Raw genomic sequence first — 22,500 nt, forward strand, 5'->3', positions numbered from 1 at the left:
CTGTCCTCACATTACCCAGGTATGAACAGGAAGGGCACTTTACTCTAATTGTCCTCACATTACCCAGGTATGAACAGGAAGGGCACTTTACTCTGATTGTCCTCACATTACCCAGACATGAATGGGAAGGGCACTTTACTCTGATTGTCCTCACATTACCCAGGTATGAACAGGAAGGGCACTTTACTCTAATTGTCCTCACATTACCCAGGTATGAACAGGAAGGGCACTTTACTCTGATTGTCCTCACATTACCCAGACATGAACGGGAAGGGCACTTTACTCTGATTGTCCTCACATTACCCAGACATGAATGGGAAGGGCACTTTACTCTGATTGTCCTCACATTACCCAGACCTGAATGGGAAGGGCACTTTACTCTAATTGTCCTCATATTACCCAGGCATGAACAGGAAGGGAACTTTACTCTAACTGTCCTCACATTACCCAGGTATGAACAGGAAGGGCACTTTACTCTGATTGTCCTCACATTACCCAGACATGAATGGGAAGGGCACTTTACTCTGATTGTCCTCACATTACCCAGGTATGAACAGGAAGGGCACTTTACTCTAATTGTCCTCACATTACCCAGGTATGAACAGGAAGGGCACTTTACTCTGATTGTCCTCACATTACCCAGACATGAATGGGAAGGGCACTTTACTCTGATTGTCCTCACATTACCCAGGCATGAGTGGGAAGGGCACTTTACTCTGATTGTCCTCACATTACCCAGGCATGAGTGGGAAGGGCACTTTACTCTAATTGTCCTCACATTACCCAGGCATGAATGGGAAGGGCACTTTACTCTAATTGTCCTCACATTACCCAGGCATGAGTGGGAAGGGCACTTTACTCTAACTGTCCTCACATTACCCAGGTATGAATGGGAAGCTGACTTCAGCTGGAGAAGATAAAAACGACAGAAAGTGAGGGCCGGGCCTCGTTTCCCTGAGCCCAGCCCTAGACTGGTGGATATGAATGCACAAGTCTGATGGCCATGAAAGGCTAAGTGACCTTTAACCTTTAACTTAACCTTAAATACCAAGTGATGTTCCATTTTGTTCACAAATATCACTACTTTGTCATATGTACGTCATCTTTGCAATCTTTATATAGTTTGTATCAAAAGCAAACAAAAAACAAAACAAAACAAAAAAATAAATACAAATAAAACAAACCCCCTTGTTGTCCTCCTCATTACTATCATTATCAGTAATATTCCTCTTCTTCTCCTTATCATTATTGTTATTATCATTATCAATAATATTCCTCTTCTTCTCCTTATCATTATTGTTATTATCATTATCAATAATATTCCTCTTCTTCTCCTTATCATTATTGTTATTATCATTATCAGTAATATTCCTCTTCTTCTCCTTATCATTATTGTTATTATCATTATCAGTAATATTCCTCTTCTTCCCCTTATCATTATTGTTATTATCATTATCAATAATATTCCTCTTCTTCCACTTATCATTATTGTTATTATCATTATCAATAATATTCCTCTTCTTCTCCTTATCATTATTGTTATTATCATTATCAATAATATTCCTCTTCTTCTCCTTATCATTATTGTTATTATCATTATCAATAATATTCCTCTTCTTCTCCTTATCATTATTGTTATTATCATTATCAATAATATTCCTCTTCTTCTCCTTATCATTATTGTTATTATCATTATCAATAATATTCCTCTTCTTCTCCTTATCATTATTGTTATTATCATTATCATTATTATTGTTGTTATCATTTTTATCATTACCACCACTACCACCATTATCATTGTTACTATCATCTATCATTACTATGATCATTATTATCATCATCATTATTATCATTATTGATATTCCTTTTCTTCCTCCTCCTTCTCCTCTATTTCTTCTTCTTCTGCTTCTTAATGTTATTATCATCTTTGCAAAAACCAACCAACCAACCAACCAACTGACCAGAAACAACAACAACAAACACCCCCCACCCCCACCCCCTCACCGTCGGGCTCCCCGGCACTTGCAGTCTGACCAATCATAGCGGCGGCGGCAGCCCCTCCCCCCTGCTTCAGCAGCTCCATCAGTCGCTGGTTCTCCTCCCGCAGCTCTCGGATCAGTTTGTCTGTCGGGCTCTCGTTGACGATGGCCGACGTCTTGATCTGCTTGGCACGGTCAGCTGTGACAGCAAAGTGCCGATGCTACTGACTGTATCTCTTATCTGTTTTCATTGCCATTTCAGTGATAACATCTTGGTGCTGCTGCTGAGTATGCTCAGCAGTCATGGGGTTAATCCTTGTCATTCATCATAAAGCACCTGATCATACACATAGCAACTGTTCACCATTCATCCCAAATCACCTGATTATACACATAGCAACTGTTCACCAGTCATTCAGCCCAAATCACCTGATTATACACATAGCAACTTCACCAGTCACTCATCCCAAATCACCTGATTATACACATAGCAGCTTTTCATCTGTCACTGATCCAAAAATCACCTGATTATACACAAAGCAACTGTTCATCAGATTCTTCCGCCTCTGTCAGTTGCGTGTCAAAGCCTGGGTCTCTGCAAGTTGTCATCCTATCCAATCATTCTGCAGTGCTGTCAGTCTGTCATTTTCGTCTGTCTTCCCCCCTCCCCCACCCTCCCCCCACTCCTCCATCTCCCACTCTCAACAATTCCTCAAAAATACTCAAAACAATGTTGTTATTATTGTTGAAAGACTCACCAAATCGCAACGTAGACAAGGTCTCCTCATAATTGATGTCAGCTGGACTCAGTGCGGCAATCTGTTGGCAGTGATACAGACAATTAGACTTTCTGAACAAAGTACAGTCTTTGTTTGAAGCAAAGTATCCCTGTCATACTATGAGTGTACTTCACAAAACATGATGGAAAGCCACAAATTTGTCAAGTGCACCAGTGTGTTGAAGGTCATGTCATTTGAAACCATGATTAACTGCCTAAATTCAGTGAAGCGTTCGGTTAATTTAGCTATACATCTACCAGAAGCAGTAAATGAGCAACATTTGTGCTTCAGAAAAATCTCTTTGAAATAGTTACATAGACCTACCCCTATATCCAGATAATCCAACTAAGTAACTCTAAAACTGTACTGTTTGTTACAGTTAAAATTTTATTAGAAATGAGCGACTCTGATAATTAAAATTAATCAGTTAATATCACTCAACACATTCACATTTCGCTTCTAGTCCCGCATTAAGTAGTACAAGCTAACAAACAGTGGTCATACTCCAAACCACCTGCCAGTCTCTTAGAACCAATGAACATCAAAATGAAAAGAAACTGCAATACACAAACATAATGTATGCCAGTTGGCAAACAATTGTTAAAATAACAGAAGAGTAAGAAATGTCAACTAGGTTAAGTAACTGGTTCTATGTAGAAAAAGAATTCTTCAGGTATACATAAATGGTGGTCACATTATAATATTAAACAGTGGACAGATGTTATTTTGATCAGTCTGCATTGTTTTAAATTCTATTTCATTTTATGTTGTATGCCATCTCTCACCATTCTGCTTGTAATCTGTATCATAGACTTCACCTTCATTGATTTCTCTAACTGGATCATCAAGTGATTAAGGATTAAAAAGCAACATATTCAATATTTATATATTTTTTCAACTATAAAAGAGCCATTCCAAATTTGCTTCATAATGGAACATATGTCTTGGTCTGTTCCGTAGTATTAGCAGTAAAAAGAGATCTTTACCCACAGCAACTCCATCAATACCAAACCATATGTAGGGAGCAGCTCTGGTTCTTTCACTGACGTTTCTTTAATCCCAAGAACTATCACAGCACTGCTACTGGTGTGTAGTTTAGCTTGGTGAAAAATCACCGCAATCTGGGCGTGGTCAGATTGAGTGAGAGTTCCAGTTTCAGTTTCAAAGACGTGTCAAAGCTTCCTCTTTCTCTGTGGGTTGTGACTCCCACGTTCACTCCTATCAACAAGTGGGCTTTTACTTTTATGTGTGTAACTGTTTTTACCCCCACCGTGTAGGCGTTTATACTCTATTTTGGGGGGAGGAGGGGGGTGCACGCTGGGTATGTTCTAGTCTCCATAACCCACCGAACACCGACATGTATCACTGGATCTTTAACGTGCGTATTTGATCCACATGCATACACACACGACGGGGGATCAGGCACAAGCATGTCTGTACACCTGTTGACCTGGGAGATGGGGAAAATCTCCACCCTCTGCCAGGCGTCAGGACTAGGATTAGAACCCAGGACACTCAGACTGAAAGTCCAACGCTTTAAACACCTATGTGCTTATCAAGTGTCAAAACATGCAGACTGGTCATATGTACCACACCACACATGCATTAAAAGAAAAAGAGAAAAAAAAGAGTAAATGCATGACCTATGCACACCCCCTACATGCTGTCCCGGCCTTGAGAAAGAGTCCCTGCTCGCTGATCAAGGACATTAATGGGTACCCTGTTCCTCGCTGATCAAGGACATTAATGGGCACCCTGTTCCTCACTGATCAAGGACATTAATGGGTACCCTGTTCCTCACTGATCAAGGACATTAATGGGTGCCCTGTTCCTCGCTGATCAAGGACATTAATGGGTACCTTGTTCCTCACTGATCAAGGACATTAATGGGTACCCTGTTCCTCACTGATCAAGGACATTACTGGGTGCCCTGTTCCTCGCTGATCAAGGACATTACTGGGTACCCTGTTCCTCGCTGATCAAGGACATTACTGGGTGCCCTGTTCCTCGCTGATCAAGGACATTACTGGGTGCCCTGTTCCTCACTGATCAAGGACATTACTGGGTACCCTGTTCCTCACTGATCAAGGACATTACTGGGTGCCCTGTTCCTCACTGATCAAGGACATTACTGGGTGCCCTGTTCCTCACTGATCAAGGACATTACTGGGTGCCCTGTTCCTCGCTGATCAAGGACATTACTGGGTGCCCTGTTCCTCGCTGATCAAGGACATTACTGGGTACCCTGTTCCTCGCTGATCAAGGACATTACTGGGTGCCCTGTTCCTCGCTGATCAAGGACATTACTGGGTGCCCTGTTCCTCACTGATCAAGGACATTACTGGGTGCCCTGTTCCTCACTGATCAAGGACATTACTGGGTGCCCTGTTCCTCACTGATCAAGGACATTACTGGGTGCCCTGTTCCTCGCTGATCAAGGACATTACTGGGTACCCTGTTCCTCACTGATCAAGGACATTACTGGGTACCCTGTTCCTCGCTGATCAAGGACATTACTGGGTGCCCTGTTCCTCACTGATCAAGGACATTACTGGGTGCCCTGTTCCTCACTGATCAAGGACATTACTGGGTACCCTGTTCCTCACTGATCAAGGACATTACTGGGTACCCTGTTCCTCGCTGATCAAGGACAGTACTGGGTACCCTGTTCCTCGCTGATCAAGGACAGTACTGGGTACCCTGTTCCTCGCTGATCAAGGACAGTACTGGGTACCCTGTTCCTCGCTGATCAAGGACAGTACTGGGTACCCTGTTCCTCGCTGATCAAGGACAGTACTGGGTACCCTGTTCCTCGCTGATCAAGGACAGTACTGGGTGCCCTGTTCCTCACTGATCAAGGACATTACTGGGTGCCCTGTTCCTCGCTGATCAAGGACATTACTGGGTACCCTGTTCCTCGCTGATCAAGGACAGTACTGGGTACCCTGGTCAAATATTTACAGCGTTGGATTCCCTCCTCAGTTTCCTGAGTTCAGTCCCAGTCACACCTGGGTTAAGTGTGGAGATTTTTCCAATCCCCCAGATCAACTTATGTGCAGAACTGCAAGTGCCTGAACCCCCTGCATGTGTATACGCATGCAGAAGATCAAATACACACATTAAAGATCCTGGAATCCATGTTGGTTTCTCTGAGTTATGGAAACAAAAACATACCCAGGATGCACACCCCTGAAAACGGAGTATGGCTGCCTACTTGGCAGGGTTAACAGACAAAGCAGTCATACACATAAAAATGTTACGTCTGTGTGAGTGTGTAAGTCCACATGACTGACACTTGACTGAACGACACAGGAAACAAATGATAAGCGTCCAATCGCAGTTGTCGGCTCTATCCAGGTAGGCAGCCTGTTGTGTAAATGTTTGTAAAGCACTTAGAGTCTGGTCTCTGACTGAAAACAGGCACTATATAAGCATCCATATCATCATCATCATCATTATTATCCACTCATCTTGATAGAACGAAACAAGAGATTCTCTTGTATCAGCAAAAATAGCACTAAAAAACAGATTTATCTAGGTATCTTTCAATCATATCTTGTCATGATGCAGGGTGCTTGTGTTTTTTTGCAAAACACTGCTGGCAGAATAGTTTAAATTGTTTGGGGAGATAGATCTGGATGAGTCCAGGAGTTGTACATCTTATTACCAGAACTATAAATATAAACAACTGAACAATGACAATTACTTGAAAAATATTGTAAAGAATGAAAAAAAAGTTAATGTCATTATGAATAACTAAACACCGACAATGACAGAATGTTATTGATTGTGGAAACAAGTTAATGTTATTATGAAATAAAAACAACAACAACATATCTAAACCTACTGATATGGTTTAACTAAGACAACACCTGTTCAGGACAAGAACCCAAATGTCTACAAAACCTGTGACATACATATTACAGTCAAATGCACATTTACAAAACTGAAAACACAGATGCTTATGTTCTCCTTCAATTACACAAGCATTCTAAAATGTTGCTGGACAGACTTACAACTACACTCCCATTCTAGCATGTACACAGGCTTTTTTTTAACCTCTTCATTGCTATCAAATGTACATATAATGTTTAGCTTTACTTTTATTGTCATCACAGACCATGTTGCAGGTTCAGCAATGTATGCCAATGTGTTTAATTTGAAATACCTTGATAATTTAGGTCACATATTTATTTAAATCACAAGATGCAAAACCAGGTCTAACAAAATGCAAATGGTCTGTCTGCATGCTAACAAAAGCCAAGGGTGTGAAAACACAGTGGTATGTGTTTGCTGTGCAGCTGTACAGATTTAAAGTATATGTAAGTATGCATCATGTATGTGTGAATGTATATGTATGTAGTGTGTGTTGTGTGTTTGTATGTGTAGTACACATTCCTTTCTCAATATGCAAGCACAAGCTTAGCAAATTTAAGCATGTTACTTTTTTCTTTTTTTCTTTTAATCAAAGCAAAGAAATCAATAAATGTTGAGTGTTCTTTCCCCCCCCCCCAGCATCGTGACAGAAATGTCAGTTCTTTTGTTGTTAGGTTTTCACATGCACTGTCAACTTTCATCATTCCACGGCCATGCTGCATCACACGACACTCAGTCTATATTCTAAATGACTGGCATGCCAACTAAGTCAAACCAAGCTCTACAGCTGTATGTTTAGCTCCCCTCTTCTCAGCGTCCACTTTCTCTGGCTTTCTACCATTCCTGTTTCATCCCTGTTGTGCATGCTTGCTAATGACTGGAGTGAGAGACCCTTGAATTGTATCTGCACAAGATTCAGCTCTCAAAACCTGTTGATCATTTGCGTGCTGTTTCAACGCCCTCTCTATGCATGGGACACACACACACATACACACACACAAACCAGAATAGCTTTTCTTTGACAATGACAAAGTCAACTGAGCAGTAAAATAAAAAAAGAAGAAAAAATGCTGTCAATGAATTCTGTTTAATCAAAAAGAAAATGCCTTTTTACAGCATAAGATAATGGTGAAACTCCTTGAGCAGTAACATGCTAAATGCATGGAAGTTATTTGCTACAAACATGCATGCATTCTTTAAAAAACAAATCACTGAATTAAAAACACAAAGATGCAAAGGAAAAAGTGCACAATTTCTGGACCAAAGCATCAGTACAATATTCAGCTGACAATATGAATATAAACATGATGCCTTAAAACATGTATGCACAGTCTTGGCACGTCTGTGAAATTAAAAGTATTGCCCCCCAAAACATGAAACCCAAAGTAAAATTTGCATACAGACAAGATGTATACATAAATATTTGAAGTATTCTATTTATATTTTTGTTTGGAATATCAACAACATACTCCAACTGCTCAACTGCAAGAAACAGATTTTGCCTGCTTGAGTCATCAATGATTTGTAAAAATTTACTTTTTTTTTCTTTTTATAAATTCTTTACTTTAAAAAAAAATCCTACTGAATACAGAAACACATCTGGTCCAAAAACTGTGTGAGGTCAAAATAAATGTGACAAAGAAATGACCGAATGATGCATACTTGCCTTCTATGCCTGAAAAAGATAGACAACATACAGATCCCTTGAATATGATGTGTAAAGCAAGCAGACGACTAAGTCTCTTATTCTTTTCCTCAAAATTATTTTATGCAGCTGGGTTAATGTTCTCACAACATGATTCACAAAAACACATCCAAAACATCAGCAAGATAATGAAAACAGTGACAGACACACTTATATGTCTCACAACACACACACACACACACACACACACACACACACACAGGCACAAACATACTGAGAATATCATCATACTACTTTGCTATATGGTTCAATACTGAAATATAACTCCAATGATAACAATTAATGTGAGGGATTTGAACCCAGACCACTACAGACTCTATGTTGGCAGATATGTCTTAACCATTCTGCCACCTTCCTAGATCACCTGACAGTCCAGCATTCCTCTGTGAACAAGGTAAGAAACACACGGACTCCAGTTAAAACACTGTGGTGATTAGACAGATCTATATTTTTGTTGTTGTTGAAAAATATGACAGTTTGAGAATGGTGATAAACAGGGAAAGGACAGTACTAGGCCCAGACTTCCTGTGCCCAGCCCTAGACACAGTGGACATGAATTCACTGCCATGATGCCCAGCCCTAGACACAGTGGACATGAATTCACTGCCATGATGCCCAACCCTAGACACAGTGGACATGAATTCACTGCCATGATGTCCAGCCCTAGACACAGTGGACATGAATTCACTGCCATGATGCCCAGCCCTAGACACAGTGGACATGAATTCACTGCCATGATGCCCAGCCCTAGACACAGTGGACATGAATTCACTGCCATGATGCCCAACCCTAGACACAGTGGACATGAATTCAATGCCATGATGCCCAGCACTAGACACAGTGGACATGAATTCACTGCCATGATGCCCAGCCTAGACACAGTGGACATGAATTCACTGCCATGATGCCCAGCACTAGACACAGTGGACATGAATTCAATGCCATGATGCCCAGCCTAGACACAGTGGACATGAATTCACTGCCATGATGCCCAACCCTAGACACAGTGGACATGAATTCAACTGCCATGATGCCCAGCACTAGACACAGTGGACATGAATTCACTGCCATGATGCCCAGCCTAGACACAGTGGACATGAATTCACTGCCATGATGCCCAGCCCTAGACACAGTGGACATGAATTCACTGCCATGATGCCCAACCCTAGACACAGTGGACATGAATTCACTGCCATGATGCTGAGCCCTAGACACAGTGGACATGAATTCACTGCCATGATGCCCAACCCTAGACACAGTGGACATGAAATTCACTTGCCAGATTCTGACCCTCAGAATCAAGTGGACATGATTACACTGCCAGTGATGCTGAGCCTAGAGCACAGTGACATGAATTCATGCATATGTCAGCCCTAGACACATGTGACATGAATTCAACTGCCATGATGCCCATGCCCTAGACACAGTAACATGATTCAACTGCCATGATGCCCAACCCTAGACACAGTGGACATGAATTCACTGCCATGATGCCCAGCCTAGACACAGTGGACATGAATTCACTGCCATGATGCCCAACCCTAGACACAGTGGACATGAATTCACTGCCATGATGCCCAGCCCTAGACACAGTGGACATGAATTCACTGCCATGATGCCCAGCCTAGACACAGTGGACATGAATTCACTGCCATGATGCCCAACCCTAGACACAGTGGACATGAATTCAATGCCATGATGCCCAGCACTAGACACAGTGGACATGAATTCACTGCCATGATGCCCAGCCTAGACACAGTGGACATGAATTCACTGCCATGATGCCCAGCCCTAGACACAGTGGACATGAATTCACTGCCATGATGCCCAACCCTAGACACAGTGGACATGAATTCACTGCCATGATGCCCAGCCCTAGACACAGTGGACATGAATTCACTGCCATGATGCCCAGCCTAGACACAGTGGACATGAATTCACTGCCATGATGCCCAGCCCTAGACACAGTGGACATGAATTCACTGCCATGATGCCCAACCCTAGACACAGTGGACATGAATTCACTGCCATGATGCTGAGCCCTAGACACAGTGGACATGAATTCACTGCCATGATGCCCAGCCCTAGACACAGTGGACATGAACTGATGTCATCAGATTGGAAACTCAGCATATCATCACCACATCAGGAAATCAATGTATGCTGTGCATTAAAATGAAACAGTGATGTTAAACTTTATCAGTGCAAAATACTAGTACTACAGTTCATGAAATTGTTTGCAGAAATCAAACTGAAGAACTGTTTTAGTAACTTCTGACATGTGAAAATGTGCACCAAAAAAATGTATGACACTGCTTCCTAGAAAATGATAACATGTGTCAAAAATATCTGTGCATCTAATACTAGTTCACGATATTTCAAGCAGAAATGGAAGGCGCATCTATAAATGCGTATAATTTTTCTTTATCTGATTTTCAGTTCTTGTCATGAATCACACACACACATGCACGCACGCACACACACACACACACACACACAATGTGCTTTTCAGGTGCAAACACAGAATAAGGCATGGGTAAAATAAAAGAAAAGAAAAAAAAGTGGTGCCTAATGAAAGGAGAAAACGTGAAAAGAAATAATGTGTGCAACCACAAAGCCCCCAACAACTGTCAGCAAAACCACACATTTGTCTCATCTTTTTTAAAGACACACACACACACACACACACACACACACACACACACACATTCAAAAATCATCAAAATAACAAGAGAGGTACAGCCTTCATGGCTCTTGTGTGATACGACTTGTTAAAAGAAACAAATAAAAGGGACCACAACACCCCTAACCCAACCCCCACCCCACCCCTGACACATACACCAGATCAAACAGGCAGACTCACACAAACCACCCAGTTAACAACTCGATCAAAGAATCAGACTCACACAAACCACACCCAGTTAACAACTCAATCAAACAGTCAGACTCACACAAACCACCCAGTTAACAACTCGATCAAACAGTCAGACTCACACAAACCACCCAGTTAACAACTCAATCAAACAGTCAGACTCACACAAACCACACCCAGTTAACAACTCAATCAAACAGTCAGACTCACACAAACCACACCCAGTTAACAACTCGATCAAACAGTCAGACTCACACAAACCACCCAGTTAACAACTCAATCAAACAGTCAGACTCACACAAACCACCCAGTTAACAACTCAATCAAACAGTCAGACTCACACAAACCACCCAGTTAACAACTCGATCAAACAGTCAGACTCACACAAACCACCCAGTTAACAACTCAATCAAACAGTCAGACTCACACAAACCACCCAGTTAACAACTCGATCAAACAGTCAGACTCACACAAACCACACCCAGTTAACAACTCAATCAAACAGTCAGACACACAAACCACACCCAGTTAACAACTCAATCAAACAGTCAGACTCACACAAACCACACCCAGTTAACAACTCAATCAAACAGTCAGACTCACACAAACCACCCAGTTAACAACTCAATCAAACAGTCAGACTCACACAAACCACACCCAGTTAACAACTCAATCAAACAGTCAGACTCACACAAACCACACCCAGTTAACAACTCGATCAAAGAATCAGACTCACACAAACCACCCAGTTAACAACTCAATCAAACAGTCAGACTCACACAAACCACACCCAGTTAACAACTCAATCAAACAGTCAGACTCACACAAACCACACCCAGTTAACAACTCAATCAAACAGTCAGACTCACACAAACCACACCCAGTTAACAACTCAATCAAACAGTCAGACTCACACAAACCACACCCAGTTAACAACTCGATCAAACAGTCAGACTCACACAAACCACCCAGTTAACAACTCAATCAGTCAGACTCACACAAACCACACCCAGTTAACAACTCAATCAAACAGTCAGACTCACACAAACCACCCAGTTAACAACTCAATCAGTCAGACTCACACAAACCACACCCAGTTAACAACTCGATCAAACAGTCAGACTCACACAAACCACCCAGTTAACAACTCGATCAAAGAATCAGACTCACACAAACCACCCAGTTAACAACTCAATCAAACAGTCAGACTCACACAAACCACACCCAGTTAACAACTCAATCAAACAGTCAGACTCACACAAACCACCCAGTTAACAACTCAATCAAACAGTCAGACTCACACAAACCACCCAGTTAACAACTCAATCGAACAGTCAGACTCACACAAACCACACCCAGTTAACATCTCAATCAAACAGTCAGACTCACACAAACCACCCAGTTAACAACTCAATCAAACAGTCAGACTCACACAAACCACACCCAGTTAACAACTCAATCAAACAGTCAGACTCACACAAACCACCCAGTTAACAACTCAATCAAACAGTCAGACTCACACAAACCACCCAGTTAACAACTCAATCAAACAGTCAGACTCACACAAACCACCCAGTTAACAACTCGATCAAACAGTCAGACTCACACAAACCACACCCAGTTAACAACTCAATCAAACAGTCAGACTCACACAAACCACCCAGTTAACAACTCAATCAAACAGTCAGACTCACACAAACCACACCCAGTTAACAACTCGATCAAACAGTCAGACTCACACAAACCACACCCAGTTAACAACTCAATCAAACAGTCAGACTCACACAAACCACACCCAGTTAACAACTCAATCAAACAGTCAGACTCACACAAACCACACCCAGTTAACAACTCGATCAATCAGTCAGACTCACACAAACCACACCCAGTTAACAACTCAATCAAACAGTCAGACTCACACAAACCACCCAGTTAACAACTCAATCAAACAGTCAGACTCACACACACCACCCAGTTAACAACTCAATCAAACAGTCAGACTCACACAAACCACCCAGTTAACAACTCAATCAAACAGTCAGACTCACACAAACCACACCCAGTTAACAACTCAATCAAACAGTCAGACTCACACAAACCACACCCAGTTAACAACTCGATCAAAGAATCAGACTCACACAAACCACACCCAGTTAACAACTCAATCAAACAGTCAGACTCACACAAACCACCCAGTTAACAACTCAATCAAACAGTCAGACTCACACAAACCACCCAGTTAACAACTCAATCAAACAGTCAGACTCACACAAACCACCCAGTTAACAACTCAATCAAACAGTCAGACTCACACAAACCACACCCAGTTAACAACTCAATCAAACAGTCAGACTCACACAAACCACCCAGTTAACAACTCAATCAAACAGACTCACACAAACCACACCCAGTTAACAACTCAATCAAACAGTCAGACTCACACAAACCACACCCAGTTAACAACTCAATCAAACAGTCAGACTCACACAAACCACACCCAGTTAACAACTCAATCAAACAGTCAGACTCACACAAACCACCCAGTTAACAATTCAGTCAGAGTGCAGACCAGCAGACACAATCAAATCTTCAAAGTCACACTAACTTGCAGTAGTTTTGGCCAGCAAATGTCCTAATTCCTTTTTTATTTTTAAGTATCAGTTTTGAACCTGTTAGCTTGCCATCAGAAAGCAAGTGTTTGTCAGAGCAAAAGCTGTGTGCTGGGATTTTTTTTTTTCCTATGTTTAAGCCCAACTTGGTGTTGACAGACAATGTATTTCCAGAGAAAATGAACACATACACACACATACGCACACACACAAGATAAAAATAAAATTAAAAAAACAGGAAGTGAAATGAACACACACACACACACACACACACACATGAGATACTACCAAAAAACAAAACAAAACAAAACAAAACGGGAAGAAAAACAGTTTGATGACTTAGAAGAGAAAACAGGGCAGCAGAGTGCAGACCAGTACATGACACCCAGGTGCAGGATAGAAAGGTACGCAACTCCAGTTGACCCACGCCTGACAACACGGCACAAACACTTGCATTCCTTACCATGACGGTCTTGCTGTTGCCACCAAGTGCGTTCTGCAAGAGTTTGGTCAGCACCGAATCTCTGAAAGGCACTGCGGGAGGAGGGGGAGGAAACAGCAGTCAGTTGGAACTGAGACGTCTAGAAATGCACACACACTGGTGTTTGTTGAATTGTGCCGCCACATATTGTATTGTGTTGTTATGGATTGTGTTGTACTGTGTTGTGTTGTGTTGTATTATGCTGAAATGTATTGTACTGCATTGTATTTTAATGTATTGTGTTATGATGTGTTGTGTTGCGTTGCATTGCATTGTATCGAATTATGCTGTGCTGTGCTGTGCTGTGCTGTGCTGTGCTGAGCTGTGCTGTGTTGTGTTCCATAGCAAAAAATTGCATTGCATTGCACTGGACTGGATTGTACTGGATTGCATTGGATTGAATTGCACTACACTGCACTGCACTGTGCTGTGTTGTGTTCTGTTGCGATGCGTTGTGATGCATTGCATTGTGCTGTTTTTCAAAACTCCCCAGATGAAATTCATGAGGTTCACTTAGGATTGTGTGCTACAAAGGTGCAACATGTGCTGTGCTGTGCTGTGCTGTGCTGTGTGTGTAGTGCTGTGCTGTGCTGTGCTGTGTGTGTAGTGCTGTGCTGTGCTGTGCTGTGTGTGTAGTGCTGGGCTGTGCTGTGCTGTGCTGTGCTGTGCTGTGCTGTGTGTGTAGTGCTGTGCTGTGCTGTGCTGTGTGTGTAGTGCTGTGCTGTGCTGTGTGTGTAGTGCTGGGCTGTGCTGTGTGTGTAGTGCTGTGCTGTGCTGTGCTGTGCTGTGCTGTGCTGTGTGTGTAGTGCTGTGCTGTGCTGTGTGTGTAGTGCTGTGCTGTGCTGTGCTGTGCTGTGTGTGTAGTGCTGTGCTGTGCTTTCTGGTGTGTTATGCCTGTGCTGTGCTGTGCTGTTGTGTGTAAGTGCTGTGCTGTGCTGTGCTGGTGCTGTGCTGGCTGTGCTGTTGTGTAGTGCTGAGCTGTGGGCTGTTTGTGTAGTGCTAGTGCTGTGTGTGAGATGCTGTGCGTGCTGTGTGTGTAGTGCTGTTGCTGTGCTGTGGCTGTGTGTGTAGTGCTGGCTGTGCTGTGTGTGTAGTGCTGTGCTGGGCTGTGTGGTGTAGTGCTGTGCTGTGTGTGCTGTGCTGTGTGTGTAGGCTGGGCTGTGCTGTGTGTTAGTGCTGTGCTGTGTTCTGTGGTGTGTATGCTGTGCTGTGTGTGTATGCTTGCTGGTGCTGTGTGTGTAAGTGCTGTGCTGTGCTGTGTGTGTAAGTGCTGAGCTGTCTGTGTGTGTAGTGCTGTGCCTGTGCTGTGCTGTGGCTGTGCTGTGTAGTGCTGTCTGAGTTTCGTGGTGTAGTCTGTGCTGTGCTGTGTGTGTAGTGCTGTGTGTGTAGTGCTGTGCTGTGTGTGTAGTGCTGTGCTGTGCTGTGTGTGTAGTGCTGTGCTGTGTGTGTAGTGCTGTGCTGTGCTGTGCTGTGCTGTGCTGTGTGTGTAGTGCTGTGCTGTGCTGTGTGTGTAGTGCTGTGCTGTGTGTGTAGTGCTGTGCTGTGCTGTGCTGTGCTGTGCTGTGTGTGTAGTGCTGTGCTGTGCTGTGTGTGTAGTGCTGTGCTGTGTGTGTAGTGCTGTGTGTGTAGTGCTGTGCTGTGTGTGTAGTGCTGTGCTGTGCTGTGTGTGTAGTGCTGTGCTGTGTGTGTAGTGCTGTGCTGTGCTGTGCTGTGCTGTGCTGTGTGTGTAGTGCTGTGCTGTGCTGTGTGTGTAGTGCTGTGCTGTGTGTGTAGTGCTGTGCTGTGCTGTGCTGTGCTGTGCTGTGTGTGTAGTGCTGTGCTGTGCTGTGCTGTGCTGTGCTGTGCTGTGCTGTGCTGTGTGTGTAGTGCTGTGCTGTGCTGTGTGTGTAGTGCTGGGCTGTGCTGTGCTGTGCTGTACTGTGCTGTGCTGTGTTGTGTTATGTTGTGTTTGTTGAGAAAATATGTAGTGCTCGAATGAAACCTCTCATTCAATCTCCGAGACTCACAGAAAACACTAACAACAACAACAACAGATGAAATCTATCAGATGAACAACAACAACAACAGATGAAATCTATCAGATGAACAACAACACCAACAACAACAACAGATGAAATCTATCAGATGAACAACAACAACAACAGATGAAATCTATCAGATGAACAACAACACCAACAACAACAGATGAAATCTATCAGATGAACAACAACACCAACAACAACAGATGAAATCTATCAGATGAACAACAACACCAACAACAACAGATGAAATCTATCAGATGAACAACAACAACAACAACAACAACAACAACAGATGAAATCTATCAGATGAACAACAACTACAACAACAACAGATGAAATCTATCAGATGAACAACAACTACAACAACAACAGATGAAATCTATCAGATGAACAACAACACCAACAACAACAGATGAAATCTATCAGATGAACAACAACAACACCAACAACAGATGAAATCTATCAGATGAACAACAACAACACCAACAACAACAGATGAAATCTATCAGATGAACAACAACACCAACAACAACAACAACAGATGAAATCTATCAGATGAACAACTACAACAACAACAGATGAAATCTATCAGATGAACAACAACAACACCAACAACAACAGATGAAATCTATCAGATGAACAACTACAACAACAACAGATGAAATCTATCAGATGAACAACAACAACAACAACAACAGATGAAATCTATCAGATGAACAACAACACCAACAACAACAGATGAAATCTATCAGATGAACAACTACAACAACAACAGATGAAATCTATCAGATGAACAACAACAACACCAACAACAACAACAGATGAAATCTATCAGATGAACAACACCAACAACAACAGATGAAATCTATCAGATGAACAACAACAACACCAACAACAACAGATGAAATCTATCAGATGAACAACAACACCAACAACAACAGATGAAATCTATCAGATGAACAACAACACCAACAACAACAGATGAAATCTATCAGATGAACAACAACACCAACAACAACAGATGAAATCTATCAGATGAACAACAACACCAACACAACAACAACAGATGAAATCTATCAGATGAACAACAACACCACAACAACAACAACAGATGAAATCTATCAGATGAACAACAACACCAACAACAACAACAACAGATGAAATCTATCAGATGAACAACAACACCAACACCAACAACAGATGAAATCTATCAGATGAACAACACCAACAACAACAGATGAAATCTATCAGATGAACAACAACACCAACAACAGATGAAATCTATCAGATGAACAACAACAACAACAACAACAACAGATGAAATCTATCAGATGAACAACAACACCAACAACAACAGATGAAATCTATCAGATGAACAACAACAACACCAACAACAACAACAGATGAAATCTATCAGATGAACAACAACACCAACAACAACAGATGAAATCTATCAGATGAACAACAACTGCAACAACAACAGATGAAATCTATCACATGAACAACAACACCAACAACAACAACAGATGAAATCTATCAGATGAACAACACCACCAACAACAACAACAGATGAAATCTATCAGATGAACAACAACAACACCAACAACAACAACAGATGAAATCTATCAGATGAACAACAACACCAACAACAACAACAGATGAAATCTATCAGATGAACAACAACACCAACAACAACAACAACAGATGAAATCTATCAGATGAACAACAACACCAACAACAACAGATGAAATCTATCAGATGAACAACAACACCAACAACAACAGATGAAATCTATCAGATGAACAACAACACCAACAACAACAGATGAAATCTATCAGATGAACAACAACAACAACAGATGAAATCTATCAGATGAACAACAACACCAACAACCAACCCAGTCCCCAGACGACAAGCTGCACTGACCGACAGTTTTCTTCTTGCCGGAGGAGTTGCTGGCCAGAGCGGCGATGCAGTTTCCCAGCATGCTGAGGGACTGGTTGATGGCCGACCCTTCCTTCAGACGATCGCCTGTGGCTCCCGTGCTGTCGGCACGCTCACTGTGTCCATGGACCAGAGTCAAATTAACTGTCATCTTTGCTCAGGTCACAGGTAGAGAGACATGGTGAGGTAGGAGGATACTGGTATCATGTATCAGTGTAGCAGTGTGACATTGTAATCTTTGCTTGCTCACTGTATCAATGTAGCAGGGTGACATTGTAATCTTTGCCTGCTCACTGTATCAATGTAGCATGGTGCTTGCTCACTGTGTCAATGTAGCAGGGTGACATTGTAATCTTTGCCTGCTCACTGTATCAATGTAGCAGGGTGACATTGTAATCTTTGCCTGCTCACTGTATAAATGTAGCAGGGTGACATTGTAATCTTTGCCTGCTCACTGTATCAATGTAGCAGGGTGACATTGTAATCTTTGCCTGCTCACTGTATAAATGTAGCAGGGTGACATTGTAATCTTTGCCTGCTCACTGTATAAATGTAGCAGGGTGACAATGTAATCTTTGCCTGCTCACTGTATAAATGTAGCAGGGTGACATTGTAAGCTTTGCCTGCTCAATGTATAAATGTAGCAGGGTGACATTGTAATCTTTGCCTGCTCACTGTATAAATGTAGCAGGGTGACATTGTAATCTTTGCCTGCTCACTGTATAAATGTAGCAGGGTGACAATGTAATCTTTGCCTGCTCACTGTATAAATGTAGCAGTGTGACAATGTAATCTTTGCCTGCTCACTGTATAAATGTAGCAGGGTGACATTGTAATCTTTGCCTGCTCACTGTATAAATGTAGCAGTGTGACAATGTAATCTTTGCCTGCTCACTGTATAAATGTAGCAGGGTGACATTGTAATCTTTGCCTGCTCACTGTATCAATGTAGCAGGGTGACATTGTAATCTTTGCCTGCTCACTGTATCAATGTAGCAGTGTGACATTGTAATCTTTGCCTGCTCACTGTATCAATGTAGCAGGGTGACATTGTAATCTTTGCCTGCTCACTGTATCAATGTAGCAGGGTGACATTGTAATCTTTGCCTGCTCACTGTATCAATGTAGCAGTGTGACAATGTAATCTTTGCCTGCTCACTGTATAAATGTAGCAGGGTGACATTGTAATCTTTGCCTGCTCACTGTATCAATGTAGCAGGGTGACATTGTAATCTTTGCCTGCTCACTGTATCAATGTAGCAGGGTGACATTGTAATCTTTGCCTGCTCACTGTATCAATGTAGCAGGGTGACATTGTAATCTTTGCCTGCTCACTGTATAAATGTAGCAGGGTGACATTGTAATCTTTGCCTGCTCACTGTATCAATGTAGCAGGGTGACATTGTAATCTTTGCCTGCTCACTGTATCATGTAGCAGGGTGACATTGTAATCTTTGCCTGCTCACTGTATCAATGTAGCAGGGTGACATTGTAATCTTTGCTGCTCACTGTATCAATGTAGCAGGGTGACATTGTAATCTTTGCCGGCTCACTGTATCAATGTAGCAGGGTGACATTGTAATCTTTGCCTGCTCACTGTATAAATGTAGCAGGGTGACATTGTAATCTTTGCTCAGTTCACAGATAGAGAGATGAAGGAGGAGGAGGAGGATAATAGTATCATTGTATCAATGTAGCAGGGTGACTTTGTAATCTTTGCTCAGTTCACAGATAGAGACATGAAGGAGGAGGAGGATACTAGTATCACTGTATCAATGTAGCAGTGTGAAATCATAATCGTTGCTACATTCACAGATAGAGGGAGATGGCGATGAAGGGGGAGGAGGAAGATGATGATGATACTGGTATGGAGGTGTATTTTAGTTCTGGGACTATGTGACAAGTCTGTACTCTGTGCTTCCTTCCTTCATGACATTCTGGTGTTAACCAGGCCTGACAGATACAGACACATGCAGTGTTGGTCAGGAAATTGGAGGAACACACCCAAAGATGCATCCTGTGAAGTGGATGATACTCGACTGTGTGGTCCCAGTCTTCTTATACAAGCCCTTAGCACACTCAGCTCTGGCAGGAGTCGGCTGCGGGCCAAAATAACCTCTGCTGGGATTTGAACCTGCATCTTCCAAGCCATCAGTGCACAACTCAAACCACTTTGTCACAGAGGCTGGTGAGACAAAGAGAAGAAGAGAGAGAGAAAGAGAGAGAGAGGGGAGGGGGAGAGAGACAGGGAGAGAAGGACAGGGGGGGAGTGTGGATGAGAGAGAGAGAGAAAGAGACAGAGACAGAGACACAGAGAGAGAATGAGAGACAGAAAGAGGAAGACGAACAGAAGAGAAAATAAATACTGAAGATAAAGAAAGCCAAAGAAAAAAGAGTCACAGAGAAATGAGAGAAGAGAAGTGGGGCTGAACGAAGAGATGGAAATGGGTAGCTCGCAGACACAGGGCAGAGACAAGAATAGATACAAATAGAGAAAAGGGAAAGACACAACATCACCAGCACAAGACATTCAAAACGCAAACACAATACACAACACAAAGAAAAACAAAACAACAACCACGGCTGCCAGCGAGAAAAGCAGACGAACAGCGAATCTTGTATCAACAATTAATATATCAAACAATTCCAACCCAAACTGACTGTCCACCTCCCGCACATCCACCAGCGCAAATGGAGCTCTTTTTTACTCCAGCGCTTTTCCCACAAGACGAAAAAAACAAAAGAAATATGTATAAGAGAAGGAGTGAGTAGACACAAATCAATTTACAAACACCGCATTCTTCAATAACCTAAAATCTCGCTTTACGATAATAAAACCTGCCAAAAGCCCAAACTTCACCCGCTCCCATCCAGTCATCTCACCAGAATTGTATATTTGAACTCTTGTTGTCTTCCAGGGCACAATCGCGACTCTTCTGATCTGCAGGCAGGCACATATGTGTACTGTGTCATACGACTAGTGCCAAAGCATTTTCTAGAGACGGATTAAACTAACGTGGATGACAGCATCCATTCCTCCTCCTTCATCATTCATTACGCACCGTTACCCAACACCCTATCAACACAAACAAAGTGTTGAGTAATGAAACTATTTTCACAGAACCACCTTATCTATTCATCCAATCCAAGATAGCACAAAGAAACACAAGCATTACACCGCCACAACACATTAACACAATTACCCTCGCAGGGCCCGTTTAGAGCACATTAATTTAAATCCAAGACTTACTTACTGTTCAATTTCCTCACAATCAACAAACACGAGACAACACAAGAGAGTATAACACAACACATGCACACATACACTGCACACACACACACATACACACACACACACACACACACATCCCCACACACAATGCACTTGTCACTACAAACATTCAACACAAATAATACACACACTCATGAGTCAGACCAATTCATTTAACTGTTCAAGACAAATTATTTTATTACTCCCACATCTCGAAGCAATGACATACCAGCAGTGATAACCTCAACACACACTTACACAGATCCCAAAACACTTACACACAACACAATCTCCAACATCCTTGTACCTCCTTAAGCCCCATGCGTAGCACCGTGCGTTCCGCTGTTCCATCCTGATTAAGTATCTACACCATCTGGTGAAGCTGTGACCGACATGTACAACCACTTTACAGCCAAATTCAAAACACAGGTTTGGATAGTAACTGGTGACGTTGTGAGGACGATATTATGATAGGGTCTGTGTAGCTGTTGACGTCTGTGACAGGATCCCCTGAACCAAATATTGATAGGTCTGTAAGAATTGGTGATGTTTGAAAGACAGAATATAGATAGGTCTGTAAGAATTGGTGACGTTTGAAAGACAGAATATAGATAGGTCTGTAAGAATAGGTGATGTTTGAGAGACAGAATATTGATAGGTCTGTAAGAATTGGTGACGTTTGAAAGACAGAATACAGATAGGGCTGTGAAAGCTGGTGACGTTTGAAAGACAGAATATAGATAGGGCTGTGAAAACTGGTGACGTTTGAAAGACAGAATATAGATAGGGCTGTGAAAACTGGTGACGTTTGAAAGACAGAATATAGATAGGGCTGTGAAAACTGGTCACGTCACATTTGAAAGTCAGACTAAAGAATAGGTCTGTAAAAACTGGTGATGTTTAAAAGCCAGAATATAGATAGGTCTGTGAAAATTGGTCACATCACATTTGAAAGTCAGAATA

At 42.2% G+C, this 22,500-nt stretch overlaps 1 protein-coding gene across 1 annotated transcript in view; it reads right to left on the reverse strand.

Moving 5' to 3' along the window:
• LOC143294242 (kinesin-like protein KIF28) overlaps positions 1–22,500 on the reverse strand; it is a 60,870-nt gene that overhangs the window by 30,997 nt on the left and 7,373 nt on the right. Inside the window, exons 5-9 of the mRNA XM_076605673.1 lie at positions 21,150–21,207; positions 18,249–18,382; positions 14,284–14,354; positions 2,738–2,798; positions 2,005–2,178 (exon numbers count right to left, since the gene is read on the reverse strand). Of these exons, the coding sequence (XP_076461788.1) occupies positions 2,005–2,178; positions 2,738–2,798; positions 14,284–14,354; positions 18,249–18,382; positions 21,150–21,207 (498 nt within the window). The remainder of the gene's footprint in view (positions 1–2,004; positions 2,179–2,737; positions 2,799–14,283; positions 14,355–18,248; positions 18,383–21,149; positions 21,208–22,500) is intronic.

The sequence above is a fragment of the Babylonia areolata genome, chromosome 19, assembly GCF_041734735.1.
Source record: "Babylonia areolata isolate BAREFJ2019XMU chromosome 19, ASM4173473v1, whole genome shotgun sequence".
Lineage (NCBI taxonomy): Eukaryota > Metazoa > Mollusca > Gastropoda > Neogastropoda > Buccinidae > Babylonia > Babylonia areolata.